Source organism: Dendrobates tinctorius, unplaced genomic scaffold, assembly GCF_039654945.1.
Source record: "Dendrobates tinctorius isolate UK_male_01 unplaced genomic scaffold, ASM3965494v1 ptg000057l, whole genome shotgun sequence".
Taxonomy (NCBI): Eukaryota; Metazoa; Chordata; class Amphibia; order Anura; family Dendrobatidae; genus Dendrobates; species Dendrobates tinctorius.
Genome location: NW_027361725.1, coordinates 23,009,337 through 23,032,500, shown reverse-complemented (window position 1 = coordinate 23,032,500; position 23,164 = coordinate 23,009,337). Strand labels below are relative to the sequence as shown.

The 23,164-nt window shown below is 44.7% G+C and overlaps 1 protein-coding gene across 1 annotated transcript in view; it reads left to right on the top strand.

The window, feature by feature from the left end:
* The window catches only part of PRKD1 (protein kinase D1), a 184,239-nt gene that overhangs the window by 98,842 nt on the left and 62,233 nt on the right, over window positions 1-23,164 (top strand). The window contains exon 2 of the mRNA XM_073577800.1: window positions 3,367-3,505. Coding sequence (XP_073433901.1) covers window positions 3,367-3,505 — 139 coding nt within the window. The remainder of the gene's footprint in view (window positions 1-3,366; window positions 3,506-23,164) is intronic.

The window sequence follows — 23,164 nt, the reverse complement described above, 5'->3', positions numbered from 1 at the left end:
ATGTTACACTTTCTTTCATAATTGCTGAGTGGCATTTTCATGTTCTTATGTCTATTTTTGAAATAAAGAAAAAATTATATAGTTTTGAGGATATAGTATAGTCATTGTCCGGGCTGCATAAACTTTGTAGCATAAAGATTTGCAGAGATTCTCTTTAAGAGGACCAGTACCGTCCACTTTAAGAATACATCTGATCCAATTTCTATGGTATTGCCCTTTGTTAACCCAAACACCATGTACCAGTGGCTTGGCAGACTGGTAGTAGAGATTAACTGGGCACAAATCCTTCAGGGCAGATGTTCGGGCTGTTAGATTTGTGGGCAGATGAGAAGAGTTGTTCTTGGACTCTGTACAAAACCTCTTTAATGGATGAAATGATATTTTCAGTGGTTAGTAAAAGGACAGGAGAAGACACATTATTATTACATCTGAAAAAGCACCTTTTAAAAATTCATGGATTTGCCACATATTAACATACAGTGTATTTGTGAAAAGCTGCTCCGGTTTGGCCACATTATAGATTTATACGGTTTGTTATCTATTCTAGAAACTGCAAAGTTTTGGGAGTCACTGATTGTTCAAAACATGGGTCTGAAGTGTACGGCTCTTGTATGAGCTTGTACAGAGAGCCATGTACAAGCTCAATAGTATGTCTGTGGCTCCATGCCCCTAAAAGGAAGACCAAGGATCAATGCACTTAATAGGAAGTCTATGGGTCTATTCACCATTCACTTAAAGAGAATCTATCAGCAGATTTGTGTTGTGTAATCTGAGAGCTGCATAATATAGGACAAGAGACCCCGATTCCAGCAATTTGTCACTTACTGGGTTTTGATAGAATCCCCTGTTTTCTCTGTTGTAGATCTAGCAGTGCGCTAAATGGTAGCCTACGTATAACCCCGCCCACACTGCTGATTGGCTGTGGTACAATGTGCATGGTCTGCAAGCTGCCAATCAGTGCTGTGGGTGGGTTTAGCCTGACTGGTCCGCACATGAAACCTAGTCCTGTAGTGATAATCTGCTGATAAAACACTGATTGTATTGAAACGACAACACAAAGCCTAATAAGTGACACATCACTGGAATCAGCTTCTCTTGCCCTATTTTATGCTGTCCTCTGATTACCCTTGCAGAGTGATCTGCAGACCCATATAGTAGTTATTTTGAGCCTGTTCTTGCACTCATGCAGGAGCTGTGCACTGTAGACCCATATTTTGGGCAATCGGTGGGATCTCAGTACTTGACTATTTCACTAACCGTTTTTGGAAATGTTTCCTTTTGACCCCAGCAGTTCAGAGGTAACAGTACTGATCCTGAGTGTCCTGCTCCTCAACCTGTGACCACCTTCTCCAGCCTCGGCTAGCTGTGGAGCTTAGTTTCCCCATCTTCCAGCTTTTCTAGCTCATTTTTTTGGTCTTCTGTTGCACCTTAGCGTAACCTTTTTTCTTATTGAATAACTTCATCATGAAACGTTTCATTTTGTTCACCCCATCTTCTTTTTCTCCTGCTCCCGGCTGCATAGAAGACGACGTTATCTGCTGCACAATCGTATTTTCCCTTTCGTATCAAGTAGCATTTACCCCCAAACGTACCTCGTGCCTGCAGCCATGGCAACAGATGCTGGATGCTACTCTGCTGTCATGGAGACCCTTTTCTGTCCCTAGGACGCAACTCAAGGGCTATTACTTGGAAGAAGAGCTCTTGTTAGGAAGCAGCAACAGACTCTCATTTGGCCACAACAAGCCCAGGAAGAGCGGTGGGGCTCCTTCGGCACACCATCGTGACATGCGTAGACTGTTGCTATATAAGTAAGGTGGCGGTCTCCATCCTCCCTCCATAGCGGGGGTCTCCTGTGCACAAGCTTACTTCTACTAATTTGTTCATTAATTCTACCGACATCCTCTGGTGAGACCCAGTGCGGCATAAATGCACGGCATCTACAAAACCGTTTATGTAGATGTATGAACTGCGCCACGGTAATGTGAGCCGGGGTGACGTGTAATGTAGGCGAGGCGCAAATCTCCATTATTCTGTTCTGCAGCAGCTGTATGAGAGCACTGGGTGCCAATGTGCGGACCACCCAGAGCTCCTACTGTGTCCTGTCCTGGGGATGAACATGGTGATTTCTGTACAGCGAGGGTGGGATATGCTGGGGACCCAGGACTGGATTTGTATAATGGATACCCTCATTCCTGATAATACACTAATAAGGCTCGGTTCACATTAGTGCAGTGCGCCCAGCTAGACGTAAAAGACTGAGTTACAACTAACTATAAGTACCGTAAATGGCAGCGTATCCATAGCTAAAATAGGCAAACAATCAATTTTTTTTGGTATGGTTTATGTCATATTGTGTTTTGTTTTATATAGCAAAAAAACATAGTTGATCACTTTTTTTGTTCCCCATTCTATTGTCTGCACCATTAGCCGTTTAAGAAAAGATGGGAAAAAAGTTTTGTATTTACTTTAAACTTATAGACGTGGATTGAATTAGGTGGACTTAGGTAATTCACACCTCAATTCAGACAGACATAGTTCAGGCTTGGGCCTGCATGCATTTTTGGCACATGCAGTACATAGGGGTCTACGACCTGAACATTAACATCATATTCCAATATTTTGAAGTTATTTCCTCTTTTATTTTTGGGATATATTCAAGGGGTCTTCTAAAGTTTGAAAGTTATCCCCTATACATTAGATAAGTAGTAACTTCACAATTTTTCGGTGTCTGACCGCTGGGACCCCAACCTATTCAAAGAACTGTGGGTTTGGGTGAGGCGGTGGTTGATAATGCTGGATCTTGACGAGGCCACCAGAAATAGCCGAGCACTGTGCTGCTGGTCTTCAGCCCTGCTTTAAGAATGAATGGCACATGATCAGGTCCGTGGAACGGTGGACGTTCCAGCGGTCGGACCCCCAACTATTGGGAAGCCAAAACCTTGAGTGGGTTAAAAATGCAGTAGTGGTGATGTGTTTCTGTTATACTTTTCCTCTGATTGTTCCACTCCTGGTTTTGGCTTACAAATACTGGTGGAAAATGCTGACCAAATACTGAACGTGTGAATGTGGCATTAAAGGAGGGGAATTTGTAGGACTATGATATTGGTTGCCTCTTTAGTCTGCTAATAAGGTCATCAGTATCAATCCTGGAGACCCCTTTAAGCACTGTACCTTATCAGCTGACAGTGGTGGGCCGATAATTGCCTTATTGACAGGTATATGAATACCTTATACCACAGGTTACCATATACTTTAGCTTCCTGTATACATTGCCTTTTATGTCAGTTTTGCAATCTGAGAAGTTCTTACGTGTTCTTTCTAACTGATTTGTACCTTCAAATAATAATAATAATTGTTCTTTTCCAGTTTCCAGAATGCGGGTTCTATGGGATGTACGACAAGATCCTTTTATTCCGCCATGACCCAAACTCGGAAAATATTCTGCAGCTGGTGAAATCTGAGGCCGACATTCAAGAAGGAGACCTTATTGAAGTGGTGCTTTCAGGTATTGCCCTTCCTCTTGCCTGATCTGCAGGTTATTCATATCTCTACAGGATCTCAGTATGTTCATGTATAGGCAGCAATTGGTATAACAACTGAATACTGATGAGGGAACGTGCTTGGATAAGATGTTAGCTGAGCATGTTCGGGTGCTAACCGAGTGTCCTCGGCGTGCTCGAAACATATGTTCGAGTCCCCGCGCCTGCATGTCTCGCGTGTGTTTGACAGTCACAACACATGCAAGGATTGCATGTTTGGTAGTCAATCCGTGCATGTGTTGCTGTTGAACAGCTGCGAGACATGCAGGCATGGCGACTTGAATATAGTATTCGAGCATACCGAGAACACTCTGTTAGCACCCGAGCATGCTCCGATAACGTGTAATCCAAAAGCACATTGGCTCATCACTAGTGCTGAAGTCCCTTATGAGGAAATGGTACTTGATATGGCACACATTAATGATAGAGTTCAGGTGTTAGAATCATGCATTTTCTCATTACTACATCAATGATATTCCCTTTAGGCCTGTTTCACACATCAGTTTTTTGGTCAGTCAAAATCCGCTAAAATGGCGGATAACGGATCCATTCCTGTACTGACCACAACGTTTGGCACCGGACCGTTATTTTAACGGATCCGTCAAAGGAAGAATTTTAAAGGAACCGCTGCCTGGGGAAGGAGAGAGAGAGAGAATTTTTCAGCCCCCAGAACAGAGTTTAGGGTTAAATTTGCGGCTGAGTGAAGTCTTTCGGGCATGCGCAGTGAGAAATGCGGATCCGGCCGCCCGAAAAAACGTTGCATGGTCCGTTCGGGCATGTCGGCGGACGTCAAAACTTTGGCGATCCGCAAAAAAACGGATCCAACGGATGGCCATCCGTCAAGATCCGCCAGTAATGCAACTCAATGGGAATAAAAACGGATCCGCCAAGAAAAAAGGCGGATCCGTTTTATTTGCAAAACGTCGGATTTTGACTGACTGGACACAAATGGATGTGTGAAACAGGCCTTAGAGGTATCTTCACAGATAATTGCAACATTTACTTTCCAAGATCTGAGAGAGACAGCAACCTTTATTGCATCTTGGCGATGTAGAATTTGTGAGTGTTCTAATTAAAGAGCGTTACCATAAAAATGTCCTCTAGGTTTCTCCTCTTTAGTAATCAAAATAATCTTTAACAGTAATCTGTTCATTCAGTACTATGGAGACCTGTAGAGTCTGTTCATCTTCTTCACATAGCTGGCTACGCTGCCACTCAGTAGAGTCTCCTGGTTGCTGTTGACTCCGGGCTGACATCATCTGCTCTTTCTACTCAATCCTCCCCCCCAGAGTTGAAGCACATTTAGTTGAAGCCCAGTAGTGACCAGTGCTGTGGAGATGTAGATGAGATGAATCTGTGCTGCCCTTTATGTACATGCTCAGTAGTGACCAGTGCTGTGGAGATGTAGATGAGATGAATCTGTGCTGCACTTTATGTACATGCTCAGTAGTGACCAGTGCTGTGGAGATACACAGTAGATGAGATGAATCTGTGCTGCCCTTTATGTACATGCTCAGTAGTGACCAGTGCTGTGGAGATGTAGATGAGATGAATCTGTACTGCCCTTTATGCACATGCTCAGTAGAGACCAGTGCTGTGGAGATGTAGATGAGATGAATCTGTGCTGCACTTTATGTACATGCTCAGTAGTGACCAGTGCTGTGGAGATGTAGATGAGATGAATCTGTGCTGCACTTTATGTACATGCTCAGTAGTGACCAGTGCTGTGGAGGTGTAGATGAGATGAGTCTGTGCTGCTCTTTAAGTACATGCTCAGTAGTGACCAGTGCTGTGGAGATGTAGATGAGATGAATCTGTGCTGCCCTTTATGTACATGCTCAGTAGTGACCAGTGCTGTGGAGATGTAGATGAGATCAATCTGTGCTGCCCTTTATGTACATGCTCAGTAGTGACCAGTGCTGTGGAGATGTAGATGAGATGAATCTGTGCTGCACTTTATGTACATGCTCAGTAGTGACCAGTGCTGTGGAGATACACAGTAGATGAGATGAATCTGTGCTGCCCTTTATGTACATGCTCAGTAGTGACCAGTGCTGTGGAGATGTAGATGAGATGAATCTGTACTGCCCTTTATGCACATGCTCAGTAGAGACCAGTGCTGTGGAGATGTAGATGAGATGAATCTGTGCTGCACTTTATGTACATGCTCAGTAGTGACCAGTGCTGTGGAGATGTAGATGAGATGAATCTGTGCTGCACTTTATGTACATGCTCAGTAGTGACCAGTGCTGTGGAGGTGTAGATGAGATGAGTCTGTGCTGCTCTTTAAGTACATGCTCAGTAGTGACCAGTGCTGTGGAGATGTAGATGAGATGAATCTGTGCTGCACTTTATGTACATGCTCAGTAGTGACCAGTGCTGTGGAGATGTAGATGAGATGAATCTGTGCTGCACTTTATGTACATGCTCAGTAGTGACCAGTGCTGTGGAGATGTAGATGAGATGAATCTGTGCTGCACTTTTTATGTACATGCTCAGTAGTGACCAGTGCTGTGGAGATGTATATGAGATGAATCTGTGCTGCCCGTTATGTACATGCTCCGTAGTGACCAGTGCTGTGGAGATGTAGATGAGATTAATCTGTGCTGCACTTTATGTACATGCTCAGTAGTGGCCAGTGCTGTGGAGATGTAGATGAGATGAATCTGTGCTGCCCTTTATGTACATGCTCAGTAGTGACCAGTGCTGTGGAGATGTAGATGAGATTAATCTGTGCTGCACTTTATATACATGCTCAGTAGTGGCCAGTGCTGTGGAGATGTAGATGAGATGAATCTGTGCTGCCCTTTATGTACATGCTCAGTAGTGACCAGTGCTGTGGAGTTGTAGATGAGATGAATCTGTGCTGCACTTTATGTACATGCTCAGTAGTGACCAGTGCTGTGGAGATGTAGATGAGATGAATCTGTGCTGCCCTTTATGTACATGCTCAGTAGTGACCAGTGCTGTGGAGATGTAGATGAGATTAATCTGTGCTGCACTTTATATACATGCTCAGTAGTGGCCAGTGCTGTGGAGATGTAGATTAGATGAATCTGTGCTGCCCTTTAAGTACATGCTCAGTAGTGACCAGTGCTGTGGAGATGTAGATGAGATGAATCTGTGCTGCCCTTTATGTACATGCTCAGTAGTGACCAATGCTCTGGAGATGAAGATGAGATGAATCTGTGCTGCCCTTTATGTACATGCTCAGTAGTGACCAGTGCTGTGGAGTTGTAGATGAGATGAATCTGTGCTGCCCTTTATGTACATGCTCAGTAGTGACCAGTGCTGTGGAGTTGTAGATGAGATGAATCTGTGCTGCCCTTTATGTACATGCTCAGTAGTGACCAGTGCTGTGGAGATGTAGATTAGATGAATCTGTGCTGCCCTTTATGTACATGCTCAGTAGTGACCAGTGCTGTGGAGATGTAGATGAGATGAATCTGTGCTGCCCTTTATGTACATGCTCAGTAGTGACCAATGCTCTGGAGATGAAGATGAGATGAATCTGTGCTGCCCTTTATGTACATGCTCAGTAGTGACCAGTGCTGTGGAGATGTAGATGAGATGAATCTGTGCTGCCCTTTATGTACATGCTCAGTAGTGACCAGTGCTATGGAGATGTAGATGAGATGAATCTGTGCTGCCCTTTATGTACATGCTCAGTAGTGGCCAGTGCTGCGGAGCTGTAGATGAGATGAATCTGTGCTGCCCTTTATGTACATGCTCAGTAGTGACCAGTGCTGTGGAGTTGTAGATGAGATGAATCTGTGCTACCCTTTATGTACATGCTCAGTAGTGACCAGTGCTGTGGAGATGTAGATGAGATGAATCTGTGCTGCACTTTATGTACATGCTCAGTAGTGACCAGTGCTGTGGAGATGTAGATGAGATGAATCTGTGCTGCACTTTATGTACATGCTCAGTAGTGACCAGTGCTGTGGAGATGTAGATGAGATGAATCTGTGCTGCCCTTTATGTACATGCTCAGTAGTGACCAGTGCTGTGGAGATGTAGATGAGATGAATCTGTGCTGCACTTTATGTACATGCTCAGTAGTGACCAGTGCTGTGGAGATGTAGATGAGATGAATCTGTGCTGCACTTTATGTACATGCTCAGTAGTGACCAGTGCTGTGGAGTTGTAGATGAGATGAATCTGTGCTACCCTTTATGTACATGCTCAGTAGTGACCAGTGCTGTGGAGATGTAGATGAGATGAATCTGTGCTGCACTTTATGTACATGCTCAGTAGTGACCAGTGCTGTGGAGATGTAGATGAGATGAATCTGTGCTGCACTTTATGTACATGCTCAGTAGTGACCAGTGCTGTGGAGATGTAGATGAGATGAATCTGTGCTGCCCTTTATGTACATGCTCAGTAGTGACCAATGCTCTGGAGATGTAGATGAGATGAATCTGTGCTGCCCTTTATGTACATGCTCAGTAGTGACCAGTGCTGTGGAGATGTAGATGAGATTAATCTGTGCTGCACTTTATATACATGCTCAGTAGTGGCCAGTGCTGTGGAGATGTAGATTAGATGAATCTGTGCTGCCCTTTAAGTACATGCTCAGTAGTGACCAGTGCTGTGGAGATGTAGATGAGATGAATCTGTGCTGCCCTTTATGTACATGCTCAGTAGTGACCAATGCTCTGGAGATGAAGATGAGATGAATCTGTGCTGCCCTTTATGTACATGCTCAGTAGTGACCAGTGCTGTGGAGTTGTAGATGAGATGAATCTGTGCTGCCCTTTATGTACATGCTCAGTAGTGACCAGTGCTGTGGAGTTGTAGATGAGATGAATCTGTGCTGCCCTTTATGTACATGCTCAGTAGTGACCAGTTATGTGGAGATGTAGATTAGATGAATCTGTGCTGCCCTTTATGTACATGCTCAGTAGTGACCAGTGCTGTGGAGATGTAGATGAGATGAATCTGTGCTGCCCTTTATGTACATGCTCAGTAGTGACCAATGCTCTGGAGATGAAGATGAGATGAATCTGTGCTGCCCTTTATGTACATGCTCAGTAGTGACCAGTGCTGTGGAGATGTAGATGAGATGAATCTGTGCTGCCCTTTATGTACATGCTCAGTAGTGACCAGTGCTATGGAGATGTAGATGAGATGAATCTGTGCTGCCCTTTATGTACATGCTCAGTAGTGGCCAGTGCTGCGGAGCTGTAGATGAGATGAATCTGTGCTGCCCTTTATGTACATGCTCAGTAGTGACCAGTGCTGTGGAGTTGTAGATGAGATGAATCTGTGCTGCACTTTATGTACATGCTCAGTAGTGACCAGTGCTGTGGAGGTATAGATGAGATGAATCTGTGCTGCACTTTATGTACATGCTCAGTAGTGACCAGTGCTGTGGAGTTGTAGATGAGATGAATCTGTGCTGCCCTTTATGTACATGCTCAGTAGTGACCAGTGCTATGGAGATGTAGATGAGATGAATCTGTGCTGCCCTTTATGTACATGCTCAGTAGTGACCAGTGCTGTGGAGATGTAGATGAGATGAATCTGTGCTGCCCTTTATGTACATGCTCATTAGTGACCAGTGCTGTGGAGTTGTAGATGAGATGAATCTGTGCTGCACTTTATGTACATGCTCAGTAGTGACCAGTGCTGTGGAGGTATAGATGAGATGAATCTGTGCTGCACTTTATGTACATGCTCAGTAGTGACCAGTGCTGTGGAGTTGTAGATGAGATGAATCTGTGCTGCCCTTTATGTACATGCTCAGTAGTGACCAGTGCTGTGGAGATGTAGATGAGATGAATCTGTGCTGCCCTTTATGTACATGCTCAGTAGTGACCAGTGCTGTGGAGGTGTAGATGAGATGAATCTGTGCTGCCCTTTATGTACATGCTCAGTAGTGACCAGTGCAGTGGAGTCGGAGTCATGGAGTTGGAGTTAGAAATCAGGGAAATTGAGGAGTCCGAGTCAGTCGGAGTGCTTGGTTTGGCTTACAGACTCCACAGCCCTAGGTTAAAGAGGGATTTGGGAGTGCGAGCTGCCACACACTTCAACCATGTGCAGACATGCTGACGTGTTTCCAGGGCTGCCACTAGGAATTTCGGGCCCCCATACTTGAAAAATTTTTGGGGCCCCCTTGAGACTCTGCCTAGGCTCCACCTCAGCCCCGCCTCCACCCCTTGAACTGTCCACAGTCCCACCGCTCTCTTGGAAAACCTCCACTTCTCACCAGTCACACATTAACAGTTCCCATCTCCAGCTCATACATATACAGTGCCTTGCGAAAGTATTCGGCCCCCTGGAACTTTTCAACCTTTTACCACATATCATGCTTCAAACATAAAGATATCAAATGTAAATTTTTGGTGAAGAATCAACAACAAGTGGAACACAATTGTGAAGTTGAACGAAATTTATTGGTTATTTTAAATTTTTGTGGAAATGCAAAAACCGAAAAGGGGGGCGTGCAATATTATTTGGCCCCTTTACTTTCAGTGCAGCAAACTCACTCCAGAAGTTCATTGTGGATCTCTGAATGATCCAATGTTGTCCTAAATGACTAATGATGATAAATATAATCCACCCGTGTGTAATCAAGTCTCCGTATAAGTGCACTTGCTCTGTGATAGTCTCAGGGTTCTGTTTGAAGCACAGAGAGCATCATGAAGACCAAGGAAGACAACAGGCAGGTCCGTGATACTGTTGTGGAGAAGTGTAAAGCCGGATTTGGATACAAAATGATTTCCAAAACGTTAAACATCCCAAGGAGCACTGTGCAAGTGATCATATTGAAATGGAAGGAGTATCATACCACTGAAAATCTACCAAGACCCGGCCATCCCTGTAAACTTTCATGTCAAACAAGGAGAAGACTGATCAGAGATGCAGCCAAGAGGCCCATGATCACTCTGGATGAACTACAGAGATCTAAAGCTGAGGTGGGACAGTCTGTCCATAGGACAACAATCAGTCGTACACTGCACAAATCTGGCTTTTATGGAAGAGTGGCAAGAAGAAAGCCGTTTCTCAAAGATATCCATAAAAAGTGTTGTTTAACCCCTTCCTGACATCAGACGTACTATCCCGTCCATGGGACCCGGGCCCCTATGCCCATGGACGGGATAGTACGTGTACCGCAATCAGCGGCACCCACGTGGTGAGCGCCGCTGATCGCGGCCGGGTGTCAGCTGATTATCACAGCTGACACCCGACACGTTAACCCCTTGCACACCGCGATCAAACATGATCGCGGTGTACCGGGGGTTAAAGGGAAGCATTGGCAGGGAGGGGGCTCCCTCCGTGCTTCCCTGAGCCCCCCACGGCAGCGCAATGTGCAGCGCTGCTGCGGGGGTCTCTTTTCCTACAGGCCCCCGAATCCAAGATGGCAACGGGGGCCTTCGGGGGCCTGTAGGGAGCTGACTTCCTCAGTGCCTGCAAAGCGCAGGCATGAGGAAGTCTGAAGAACTGCCTGTGACAGGTTGCTGATCTGTCACAGGGATCTGTGATGTCACAGATCAGCGATCTGTCACAGGACAGTGATGTCCCACCTGGGACTATGTAATAAACTTAAAAAAAAAAAAGTGTTAAAATAATTAAAAAAAAAAATTGCCAAATAAATTAGAAAAAAAAAATATTCCCCCAATAAATCCATTTTTTTAAATAAAAAAAACAATAGAAGTACACATATTAGGTATCGCCGCGTCCGTAACGACCTGCCCTATAAAACTATCCCATTAGTTAACCCCTTTAGCGAACCCCTTAAAAAATAAAAATAAAAAACGAAGCAAAAAATGATTTATTATCATACCCGCCAAGCAAAAAGTGCAATAACGCGCGATCAAAAAGACGCATGTAAATAGCCATGGTACCGCTGAAAATGTCATCTTGTCCCGCAAAAACGAGCCGCCATACAGCATCGTCAGCGAAAAAATAAAAAAATTATAGCTGGCAGAATAAAGCGATACAAAAATAATTATTTTTTATATAAAATAGTTTTCATTGCATAAAACCGACAAAACATAAAAAAAACGACCTAAATGAGGTATCGCTGTAACCGTACTGACCCGAAGAATAAACCGCTTTATCAATTTTACCGCACGCGGAACGGTGTAAACGCACCCCCCAAAAGATATTCATGAAACGCTGGTTTTTGTTCATTCTGCGTCCCAAAAATCGGAATAAAAAGCGATCAAAAAATGTCACGTGCCCGAAAATGGTACCAATAAAAACGTCAACTCGTCCCGCAAAAAATAAGACCTCATATGACTCAGTGAGTCAAAATACGGAAAAATTATAGCTCTCAATATGTGGTGATACAAAAACTATTTTTACAATAAAAAGCGTCTTTTAGCGTGCGACAGCCGCCAAAAATAAATACCGCCATAAATAGTAAATCAAACCCCCCGTTATCACCCCCTTAGTAAGGGAAAAATAATAAAATTAAAAGAAAATATATTTATTTCCATTTTCCCATTAGGGTTAGGGCTAGGGTTAGGGTTAGGGCTAGGGTTAGGGTTAGGGCTGAGATTAGGGTTAGGGGTGTGTTGGCATTAGGGTTGGAGTTAGAATTGGGGGTTTCCACTGTTTGGGCACATCAGGTGCTCTCCAAATGCAACATGGCGTCTGATCTCAATTCCAGCAAATTCTGAGTTGAAAAAGTCAAATGGTGCTCCTTCCCTTCCAAGCTCTGCCATGCGCCCAAACAGTGTTTTACCCCCATATGTAGGGTATCAGCCTACTCAGGACAAATTGCAAAACAACTTTTGGAGTCCAATTTCTCCTGTTACCCTTAGGAAAATAAAAAATTGGGGGCAAAAAAATATCATTTTTGTGGAAAAAAATGATTTTTTTTATTTTCACGCCCGGGCGTTATAAACTTCTGTGAAGCACTTGGGGGTTCAAAGTGCTCACCACACATCTAGATAAGTTCCGTGGGGAGTCTAGTGTCCACAATGGGGTCACTTGTGGGGAGTTTCAATAGTTTAGGTAGATTAGGGGCTCTCCAAACGCACATTACACCCGCAGACCATTCCATCAAAGTCTGCATTCCAAAACGTCACTACTTCCCTTCCGAACCCCGACGTGTGCCCATACAGTAGTTTTCTCCCACAAATGGGGTGTCAGCGTACTCACGACAAATTGGACAACAACTTTTGGGGTCCAATTTCTCCTGTTACCCTTGGGAAAATAAAAAAATTGGGGACTAATTGATCATGTTTGTGGAAAAAATACAAATTTTTTATTTTCACGCCCGGGCATTATAAACTTATGTGAAGCACTGGAGGGGTCCAAGTGCTCTCCACACATCTAGATAAGTTCCTTGGGGGTCTAGTTTCCAAAACGGTGTCATTTGTGGGGGGTTTCCACTGTTTTGGTACATCAGGGGCTTTACAAACGCGACATGGTGTCCGATCTAAATTCCAGCCAAAAACGTCAAATGGCGCTGCTTCCCTTCCGAGCTCTGCCATGCGCCCAAATAGTGGTTTACCCCCACATGTGGGGTATCAGCGTACTCAGGACAAATTGCACAATACCTTTTAGGGCCCTGTTACCCTTGGAAAAATAAGAATTGAGGGTGAAAAGATCATTTTTGTGGAAAAAATATGATTTTTTTAATTGTACGGCTGTATGTTATAAACTTCTATGAAGCCCTTGGGTGTTCAAAGTTCTCACCACACATCTAGATAAGTTTCTTGGGAGGTTTAGTTTCCAAAATGGTGTCATTTGTGGGAGGTTTCTACTGTTTTGGTACATCAGGGGCTCTCCAAACGCGACATGGTGTCAGATCTCAATTCCAGCCAATTTTGCATTGAAAAAGTCAAACGGCGCTCCTTCACTTCTGAGCTCTGCCATGCGCCGAAACAGTGGTTCCCCCCAACATATCAGGTATCAGCGTGCTCAGGACAAATTGCACAATAACTTTTGCTGTCCAATTTGTCCTGTTACCCTTGGTAAAATAAAAAAAATTGAACCTGAAGTATTTTTTTGTGAAAAAAAGTTAGATATTCATTTTTTTTTTTAGATATTCAAAAAATTCCTGTGACGCACCTAAAGGGTTAATAAACTTCTTGAATGTGATTTTGAGCACCTTAAAGGGTGCAGTTTTTAGAATGGTGTCACTTTTGGGTATTTTCTATCATATAGACCCCTCAAAGTGGCTTCAAATGTGATGTGGTCCGTAAAAATAAAATGGTGTTGCAAAAATGAGAAATCGCTGGTCAATTTTTAACCCTTATAACTTCCTAACAAAAAAAATTTTGGTTCCAAAATTGTGCTGATGTAAAGTAAACATGTGGGAAATGTTACTTATCAAGTTTTTTGTGTGACGTATCTCTGTGATTTAAGGGCATAAAAATTCAAAGTTGGAAAATTGCGAAATTTTCAAAATTTCCGCCAAATTTCCATTTTTTTCACAAATAAGCGCAAGTTATTTGAATGAAATTTTACCACTATCATGAAGTACAATATGTTATGAGAAAACAATGTCAGAATCACCGGGATCCATGGAAGCGTTCCAGAGTTATGACCTCATAAAGGGACAGTGGTCAGAATTGTAAAAATTGGCCCGGTCATGAACATGCAAACCACCCTTGGGGGTGAAGGGGTTAAAGTTTGCAACAAGCCACCTGGGAGACACACCAAACATGTGGAAGAAGGTGCTCTGGTCAGATGAAACCAAAATCAAACTTTTTGGCAACCATGCCAAACGATATGTTTGGCGTCAAGGCAACACAGCTCATCACCCTGAACACACCATCTCCACTGTCAAACATGGTGGTGGCAGCATCATGGTTTCGGCCTGTTTTTCTTCAGCAGGGACAGGAAAGATGGTTAAAATTGATGAGAAGATGGATGGAGCCAAATACAGGACCATTCTTTAAGAAAACCTGTTGGAGTCTGCAAAAGACCTGAGACTGGGACAGAGATTTGTCTTTCAACAAGACAATGATCCCAAACATAAAGCAAAATCTACAATGGAATGGTTCACAAATAAATGTATCCAGGTGTTAGAATGGCCAAGTCAAAGTCCAGACCTGATTCCAATCGAGAATCTGTGGAAAGAGCTGAAAACTGCTGTTCACAAACGATCGCCATCAGACCTCACTGAGCTCAAGCTGTTTGCCAAGGGAGAATGGGCAAGAATTTCAGTCTCTCGATGTACAAAACTGATAGAGACATACCCAAGGTGACTTGCAGCTGTAATCGCAGCAAAAGGTGGCGCAACAAAGTATTAAGTTAGGGCCCCGTCACACACAGCGATCTCGCTAGCGAGATCGCTGATTTTGTGACACATCAGCGATCTCGCCAGCGAGATCGCTGTGTGTGACGGCCGATCAGCGACCGGCCCCCCTGCCGGTTATCGCTGATCGTGCTCGAGCGGCCTGGGCCGTTTTTCGATCGCTGGTCTCCCGCTGCCCGTCACGCATCACTGCGAGAGACCAGCGATCAGCGACGCTAGACGCTGGTTTCTAATGTAAACGTCGGTTATCCAGGAGCCACGGCTCCTGGATACCTGCTGTTTACCTTGGAAACCGACGTACACGCTGGTTTCCAAGGTAAACAGCGGGTATCCAGGAGTCGCGCGGCTCCTAGATACCCGATGTTTACCTTGGAAACCAGCGTGTACGCCGGTTTCCAAGGTAAACAGCGTGTATCCAGGAGCCGCGGCTCCTCGATACCTGACATTTACATTAGAAACCAGCGTCGCTGGTCCTGATTGCTTGGGCTCTCTAACGATGTCCCAGCGATCCCATCCATGTCGGATAGTTGGTGGGATCGCTGGGACATCGTTATGTGTGATGGGGGGCTTTAAAGGGGCCGAATAAAAATTGCACGCCCCACTTTTCAGTTTTTGAATTTCAGCAAAAATTTTAAATCACCAATAAATTTCGTTCAACTTTACAATTGTGTCCTACTTGTTGATTCTTCACCAAAAATTTACATTTGGTAACTTTATGTTTGAAGCATATGTGGGAAAAGGTTGAAAAGTTCTAGGGGGCCGAATACTTTTGCAAGGCACTGTAGCCAGCAGCTCTTGTTTTGGCCAAAAGATTTTTTTAAATTTATCGCCACGACAAGGTAGGCACTTTTGGCCAGGCCTTACTCTACTATAACCTATTAAACATTTGTTAAAATATCCAATACTCTTTATAGGAATTTTTTTATTTATTTTTTAGTTTTTAAAATGACCAATAATATATCAAAAGGGACAAATACGACCGCACCATGACCAGACCCCATATTACCACCACATTGAGACCTATAATACCACATACAAGGAACAAATACCATCGCACCATGTCCAGACCTCATATTACCACCACATAGTGACCTATAATACCACATACAAGGAACAAATACAGCCACACCATGACCAGACCACATATTACCACCACAGTGACAGAATATTAGCACATACAAGGGAGAAATACTACCAAACCATGACGAGACCGCATATTACCACCACATGGTGACTGAATACTACAATACTGATCATTAATAAAAAAAAAAAAGCACAATACTATTACCATAAGTGCCATTATACACAGGAGATCTGTACTTAGTATGCAGTGTCTATGTACAAATAATACAGTGGTCACCGGTGACATTATACACAGGAGCTCTGTATATAGTGCCAGTGTACAGGTAATACCATGATCGCCAGTGACATTATACACAGAAGCTCTGTATATAGTGTATAGTGTCAGTATACAGGTAACACACTGACTCACCAGTGACGTCTCTAGGTGAAGTTCTTTAGCTTTGCTTTTCATCTTTCATCCAGCACAGCTCGCCATCACATCTTCCAGCCAGGGCTTGTTTCTGCAGGAAAAAACACAGTTATCTAGACCTCCACTTGCAGAACACATAACTTAAATTTTTCCCATCTTCTACACTACACCAGATGAAGAAAAAAAGGCGACATAGCGTCGCTCTGCACAGTAACAGGACCGCCTCCCATTTAAAACAGTATCCTCAAAAACTAAAATAAATACACCACTGCAGTAATAATATCCCTTAATAATAATAATAATAATAATAATAATCTTTATTTATATAGCGCCAACATATTCCGCAGCGCTTTACAGTTTAACAGTTTCAAAACACAAGTCATAAGTAACAACGCTAACAATACAATAATTAAAGCAAAATAAGACGAAATAAGACGACCCTGCTCGTGAGAGCTTACAATCTACAATGAGGTGAGGGAGATACAGAGTATAGGTGTGTATTTACAATGGTGTATTTACAATGAAGGTCCAGCCATCTTGCGGGAGTGAAGGATGGATGGAGATAGTGAATGGGCTACACACGCACACTTACACAGAGAATGACTTTGATTAGTGAATGTGATAAGCCGCTCTGAACAAATGTGTTTTGAGGGAGCGCCTAAAACTATGCAAATTGTGGATAGTCCTGATTTCTTGGGGTAGAGCATTCCAGAGGATAGGAGCAGCACGGGAGAAGTCTTGGAGTCGGGAGTGGGAGGTACGGATTAGTGCAGAGGTTAGTCGAAAGTCGTTTGCAGAGCGCAGCGATCGGCTAGGCCGATAGACAGAAATGAGAGAAGAGATGTAAGGGGGTGCCGCACTGTGGAGAGCTTTGTGGGTGAGAACAAGTACTTTGAATTGGATCCTATAATGAATGGGCAGCCAATGTGAGGACTGGCGAAGAGCGGACGCGTCCGAGTACCGATTACCCAGATGGACGATCCTGGCCGCTGCATTAAGTATGGACTGGAGAGGGGATAGTCGAGTGACGGGGAGGCCAATTAATAGAGCTTGCAGTAATCCAGGCGAGAGTGGATCAATGCAACAGTGAGGGTTTTTGTTGTTTCCATAGTGAGAAAAGGGCGGATTCTAGAGATGTTCTTTAGGTGTAAGCGGCAAGAGCGGGCAAGGGATTGTATATGGGATGTGAAGGAGAGATTGGTGTCAAATATAACACCCAGACAGCGCACCTGCTGCCGGGGTGTTATTGTGGTACCACCCACGGAGAAGGAAATGTCAGATTTAGGGAGGTTAGTAGACGGCGGGAGCAGAAGAAGTTCAGTTTTGGAGAGGTTGAGTTTCAGATAGAGAGTGGACATGATATTGGAGACTGCGGACAGACAGTCACTGGCGTTCTGTAGTACAGCGGGGGTAAGGTCAGGGGACGATGTATATAGTTGTGTGTCATCAGCATAAAGATGGTACTGAAAGCCAAATCTGCTGATGGTCTGTCCAATTGGGGCCGTGTAGCGAGAGAAAAGAAGGGGGCCAAGGACTGAGCCCTGAGGTACCCCGACAGCAAGAGGAAGAGGAGATGACGTGGAGCCAGAGAACAAAACACTGAAGGAGCGGTCAGAGAGATAGGAAGAGAACCAGGAGAGAGCAGTGTCCTTAATGCCTAGTGACTGGAGCCTAGAGAGTAGGAGATGGTGGTCAACAGTATCGAAAGCTGCAGATAGGTCAAGAAGAATGAGCAGAGAGTGGTCACCGTTACGTTTTGCTGTCAGAAGGTCATTGGTCACTTTGATGAGTGCAGTTTCAGTCGAATGTAGGGGGCGGAAGCCGGACTGTGAAGGGTCTAGAAGGGAGTGAATGGAGAGGTAACGGATAAGTCGGGAGTAAACTAGGCGTTCCAAAAGTTTAGAGATGAAGGGGAGATTAGAGACTGGTCTGTAGTTGTTTGTGCAGGATGGGTTGAGAGCAGGTTTCTTTAGTAATGGAGTAACAATGGCGTGTTTGAAGGAGGATGGGAAAATGCCCGAGGAGAGGGAGAGATTAAAGATTGTAGTTAGGTGGGTTGTGACGACTGGAGAGAGAGACTGGAGGAGATGTGAGGGAATGGGGTCGGTAGTGCATGTAGTCGGACGAGAAGAAGAGAGGAGTCTGGAGACTTCTTCTTCTGTGATGGGATCAAATGTGGAGAGTGAGCCAGGGGAGATGTAGGAAGGGATGGGAGTCACAGCACTTGGTGATTGGGAGCAGATTTCTTGACGGATATTATCTATTTTTTCTGTAAAGTGGGAGGCCAGGTCATCAGCACAAATGTCTGTGATAGGGGCTTGTGCTTTTGGCCTGAGGAGGGAGTGAAAAGTGTCAAAAAGTTTCTTGGGGTTGTTGGCTAGTGAGGAGATCAGGGTGGTGAAGTAGGTCTGTTTGGCAAGGTGAAGGGCAGCGTTATAGGTTCTTAACATAAATTTGAAGTGGATGAAGTCTTCTGGTGTGCGGGTTTTTCTCCATAGGCGTTCAGCACTCCTGGAGCATCGCTGGAGAAGTTGAGTTTGCGATGTGAGCCAGGGCTGTTTTACTCTGTGTTTGGAGGTTCTGAGGGTGAGGGGAGCTACTTGGTCAAGGGTGCTTCTAAGAGTGTCATTGTAGTGATGAACAGCCAGATTAGGACAGGAAAGAGAGGAGATTGGGGACAGAGATAAGTGTAGGGAATCTGAAAGTGTCTGAGGGTTAATAGCTTGTAGATTTCTGACTGTGTGGTAGGTAGGAATGAGCTGGGGTGGGCGAGGATTTGTGAGCGTGAAGGAGAGAATGTTGTGGTCAGAGAGTGGAAGCGGCGAGTTGTTTAGGTGGGAGATTGAACAGAGCCGGCAGAAGACCAGATCAAGGGTGTTACCGTCCTTATGTGTCTCAGAGGTTGAAAGCTGTGAGAGGCCTAGAGAGGTGGTTAGTGATAGAAGCTGGGATGCAGATGTGGAATTAGGGCTGTTAATGGGGATGTTGAAGTCTCCCAGGATGAGGGTTGGTAGTTCTGAGGACATGAAGTGTGGCAGCCAGGCTGAAAAGTGGTCAAGGAAGTGGGTGGGTGAGCCTGGGGGCCGGTATATGACCGCTACCCTGAGGGAGAGGGGACGGAAGAGCCTGATGGTGTGGACCTCAAAAGAAGGGAATAAGAGTGATGGGACTGAGGGGATGACCTGGAAAGTGCATTGTGGGGACAGGAGTATGCCAACTCCACCACCAGGTCTGTTTGTGGGTCTCGGGGAGTGAGAGAATTGTAAGCCACCGTAGGAAATGGCAGCAGGAGAGACAGTGTCAGAATCCTGAATCCAGGTTTCAGAGAGGGCCAACAGATTAAGAGAGTTGTTCAGAAAGTAGTTGTGTAGGAAAGGAAGCTTGTTACAAGCAGACCGTGGATTCCAGAGGGCACAATTAAAAGATTGAGATGAGGGAGTGCAAGTAATGTTAATCAGATTATTGTGGTTTCGATATGAGGTAGGGTAGGGGTTGAGGTTGGGGGATGGTGGACCAGGGTTGGGGGAGATGTCCCCTGAAATCAGTAGGAGAAGGAAGATAAAGAGCCAAAAGTTGTTGGAATTGTAAGTAGTTATTTTCTGCGATGTGTTTGGGCAAGATGGGCTGAGGTTTCTCAGGAAGGTGAGGAGTGTGTGGGAGCTGTACATGGGAGAAGGAAGTATAGAGGGGCTGATGTGTATGAGTCGTGATGGAGGGGGGATAGGGTGATGAATGTGGATGGCAAGGGAACACAGGAGGATAAAAATAAAGCACATGGTTAAAGGGGAAGGCAAAGTGTGGGTTACCTGACTCCTGCCCTGACTAACTGCCATGTATAACTGCCGTTTTGCTGGATGCTTAATTAGCCCCTATGGTAATAATATCCCCGATCCTGGCCCTGTGTATCTCATTCCTGTCTCCAGCCATATTTTCTCCCATCCTGCCCTCATGAGTATCCATTCTGCCCCCATATGATCTCTCGATCCTGCCACATCTGTCTCCATCATATCCATCCTGCCCCATGATCCTGTCCCCTGTGTCTCCCATCCTGCCCCGGGCTTGCTGCTTTCAATTAAAAAAAAATAAAAAATACTTCCCCCTTACCTGGCCGCGCTCCTGCGGCAAAGCTCTCTCCATGCAGTTTAAGCGCGCACTCGCCGGCGAATGAGAATGACGTCATACGCCACTGACGTCAGCTGCCGGCCTCCGATTGGCTGGCAACTTTTAACTATTGACGTGCAGGCCTGTACCCGCACGGCAAAAGTTTAACTGAATCTGCGTCTCGGACACAGGTTCAGTTTCTGCACCCGCAGAAGGCTGCCGCTAGGGCCTGGTGAGCAGATGAGACAGGGCCCAATGCGGGGCTCCATATGACATTCAGGGCATTACTGCTTTGATGGCGGCCCTGCATGTTTCTCAGGACTCTGTGGGAGTCCTTAGCTTTCCTGAAGCTATCTGTGAGATCTGTCTCCCTTTCTCTGTGGCTACTGTGGTGGATTCCCTCCACTATCTGTACACAGCCTGTGTATTTGACTTGATCGCTTCCAGACTGGGATACAGCCAGTTAAAATCCTCCTCCTAATGTTAGCCAGTGTGAAAGGTGAAAGAGAAGATGACAGACTGCAGGGACAGGAGAGAGATGTGTGATCTCCTCCTGTCCATGTGCAGCATTTAATAGAAAAACATACCTGTCTGCAGTCATACAGCCAGGCTCTGATATATGCTGTCCAAGGTTTGGGCAGCATGAATCCGAGGACAGGCTCCCTTTAACCTAAGTTACGTACAAACATGTACAATTTCTGTGTTTCTTGGCAGAGGTGTCCATAGGTTCTGATTATCAGTTTTATTATGGTAATGAAGACCCATCCTTGTGAATGAGTTATTTGCCTTTTTATGCCCCCATACACATTTACAGCAGTGGAAAACCTAGGCAGACTTGATGTTCAGGAGCGTAAGAAGAGCTGTATGGCGTCCATATTGGTTGTCAATAATGAGTTTCAGGAGCCAGTATATTTAATGAGCAAAGCTTAAAGGGGTTGTCCCCTTTCAGAAGACATTTGCACACTGGCTCTGTTTATTGTAAAAGAAAAACAAACTCCCCTTTACTTTCCTCTCCGGGTCCGCGCTATGTGTCCAGTGCTGCTCTGCTTCTTGTGTATAGGCTGCAGCCAATCGCCAAGCTCGGCGGCACGAGCTGCTGAACCCAGTAATTGTCTGCAGCTCTCTCAGCCTGACCGCACTCCATCTGCCTACAGCACATACCTTAACTAGGTAAAAGGAAAAAATAAAACATTTACTAAAGTATCCACCGACTAAAGCCACAAGCAGTGGAAAGGAGGACTGTGTGCAGATATTGGGCTACCGGGGCGATCTAAGCTGACTTCCTTTGGGAAGATGTCACTCGAAACCCCGTTTTGGAGCAGTGCCATCACTTGCCTTATCTTCTTGTCTGCTGTGACATGGACTGAGACACTACAGGAGGACTTCTACAAAACAAGGCAGCTTGTATAGTAAGGACATCATTAATCTAACCTCGTACTTGTCAGCTTGTCTTCTAGCCACTGTTACGTGTTTTGCGTTGCCTGAAAGGTTTCTCTTCTGATACCCGGACCTGTACTCATCAGACAGGAACTCCATTCCAGCTATTTTGTGATATATATAGATCTCCAAGACATTTTCCATAGAAGCCAAGAAATGAGAGCTCTGAGAGTCTGTGTTTTTCCAAGTAATTTCTTGCAGGTGTTCCATACTTGTATCTCTTATCTTCCATGACACAAGTTGTGCTCAGAAGCAGCAGGCACACTAGATGGTCTGAGAGGATTGTATGCTGATGGTCCTCATTCACTAATGTTCATTCCCGAATATTTGCGGAAAAAAAAAGAACAATCCCCAATTCATCATTTGTGATTCCTTTTGGTCACTTAATTTTTTTTTAATCTTGTGGAATTTTTTTTTGCCCAAAATTCTTTCAAATGGTGTACACTGTTCATGAGTTTGGTGCAAAATTAATAATGCTCTTTATTTTTGTCTTTAATCATTTTTTTGCAAAATAAATACTGTGCTTATGACATTCATCCAGACAATTACTGGAGTTAGACGACCTAAAAAATAAATCTGTCAAAAACACATCAAACTCTGGCTCACGGGCCAAAACTGGCCCCAAGGTTAGTATGTTTGGCCCACAGTGACAGGTGGGCTCTGCCCTCATGCTCAGCAGGGCACTTTCAACTCTATCAGCGTCCTGGAGGATGAAAGAGGGAGCTGTCATCTGACTCCTCTTCTTCCATCATTCTCCCTCTGCATTCGACATCTCAGCACAGAGGGCACGATTACGTCACTACAGCATACCCACTATGCAAAGCAGTAAAGAGCTTCATAGCGCTTGCTGCCGAGACCGGAGCAGCAGGCAACCGGGTAGATGTGATTTATTATATTTTTTTTTTCTTAATGTGGGGGGTCATTATTCTGTGTGGAGGACAATGAGGGGCCATTATACTGTGCAGAAGACTGTGTGGCCATTATACTGTATGGAGCATTTTGTGGGGCTCATTATACCGTATAGAACGCTGTATGGGACCCATTATACTCTATGAAGAACTATATGGGGCCATAACACTGTGTGGAAGACTGTAGCTCATTAAACTGTATAGAGCACTATGAGGGTCCATTATACTGTATAGAGCACTATGTGGGGCCAGTTCTTCTGTATGGAGCACTATATGGAGCCATTATACTGTATAGAGCACTATGTGGTTCCCTTTATACTGTATGGAACATGATGTGGGGCCATTATACTGTATGGATCACTATGATGTGCCCATTATACTCTATGAAGGGCTACGTAGAACCATTATACTGTGTGGAAGACTGTGTGGCACGTTATATTGTATAGAGCACTATGTGCGGCCCACT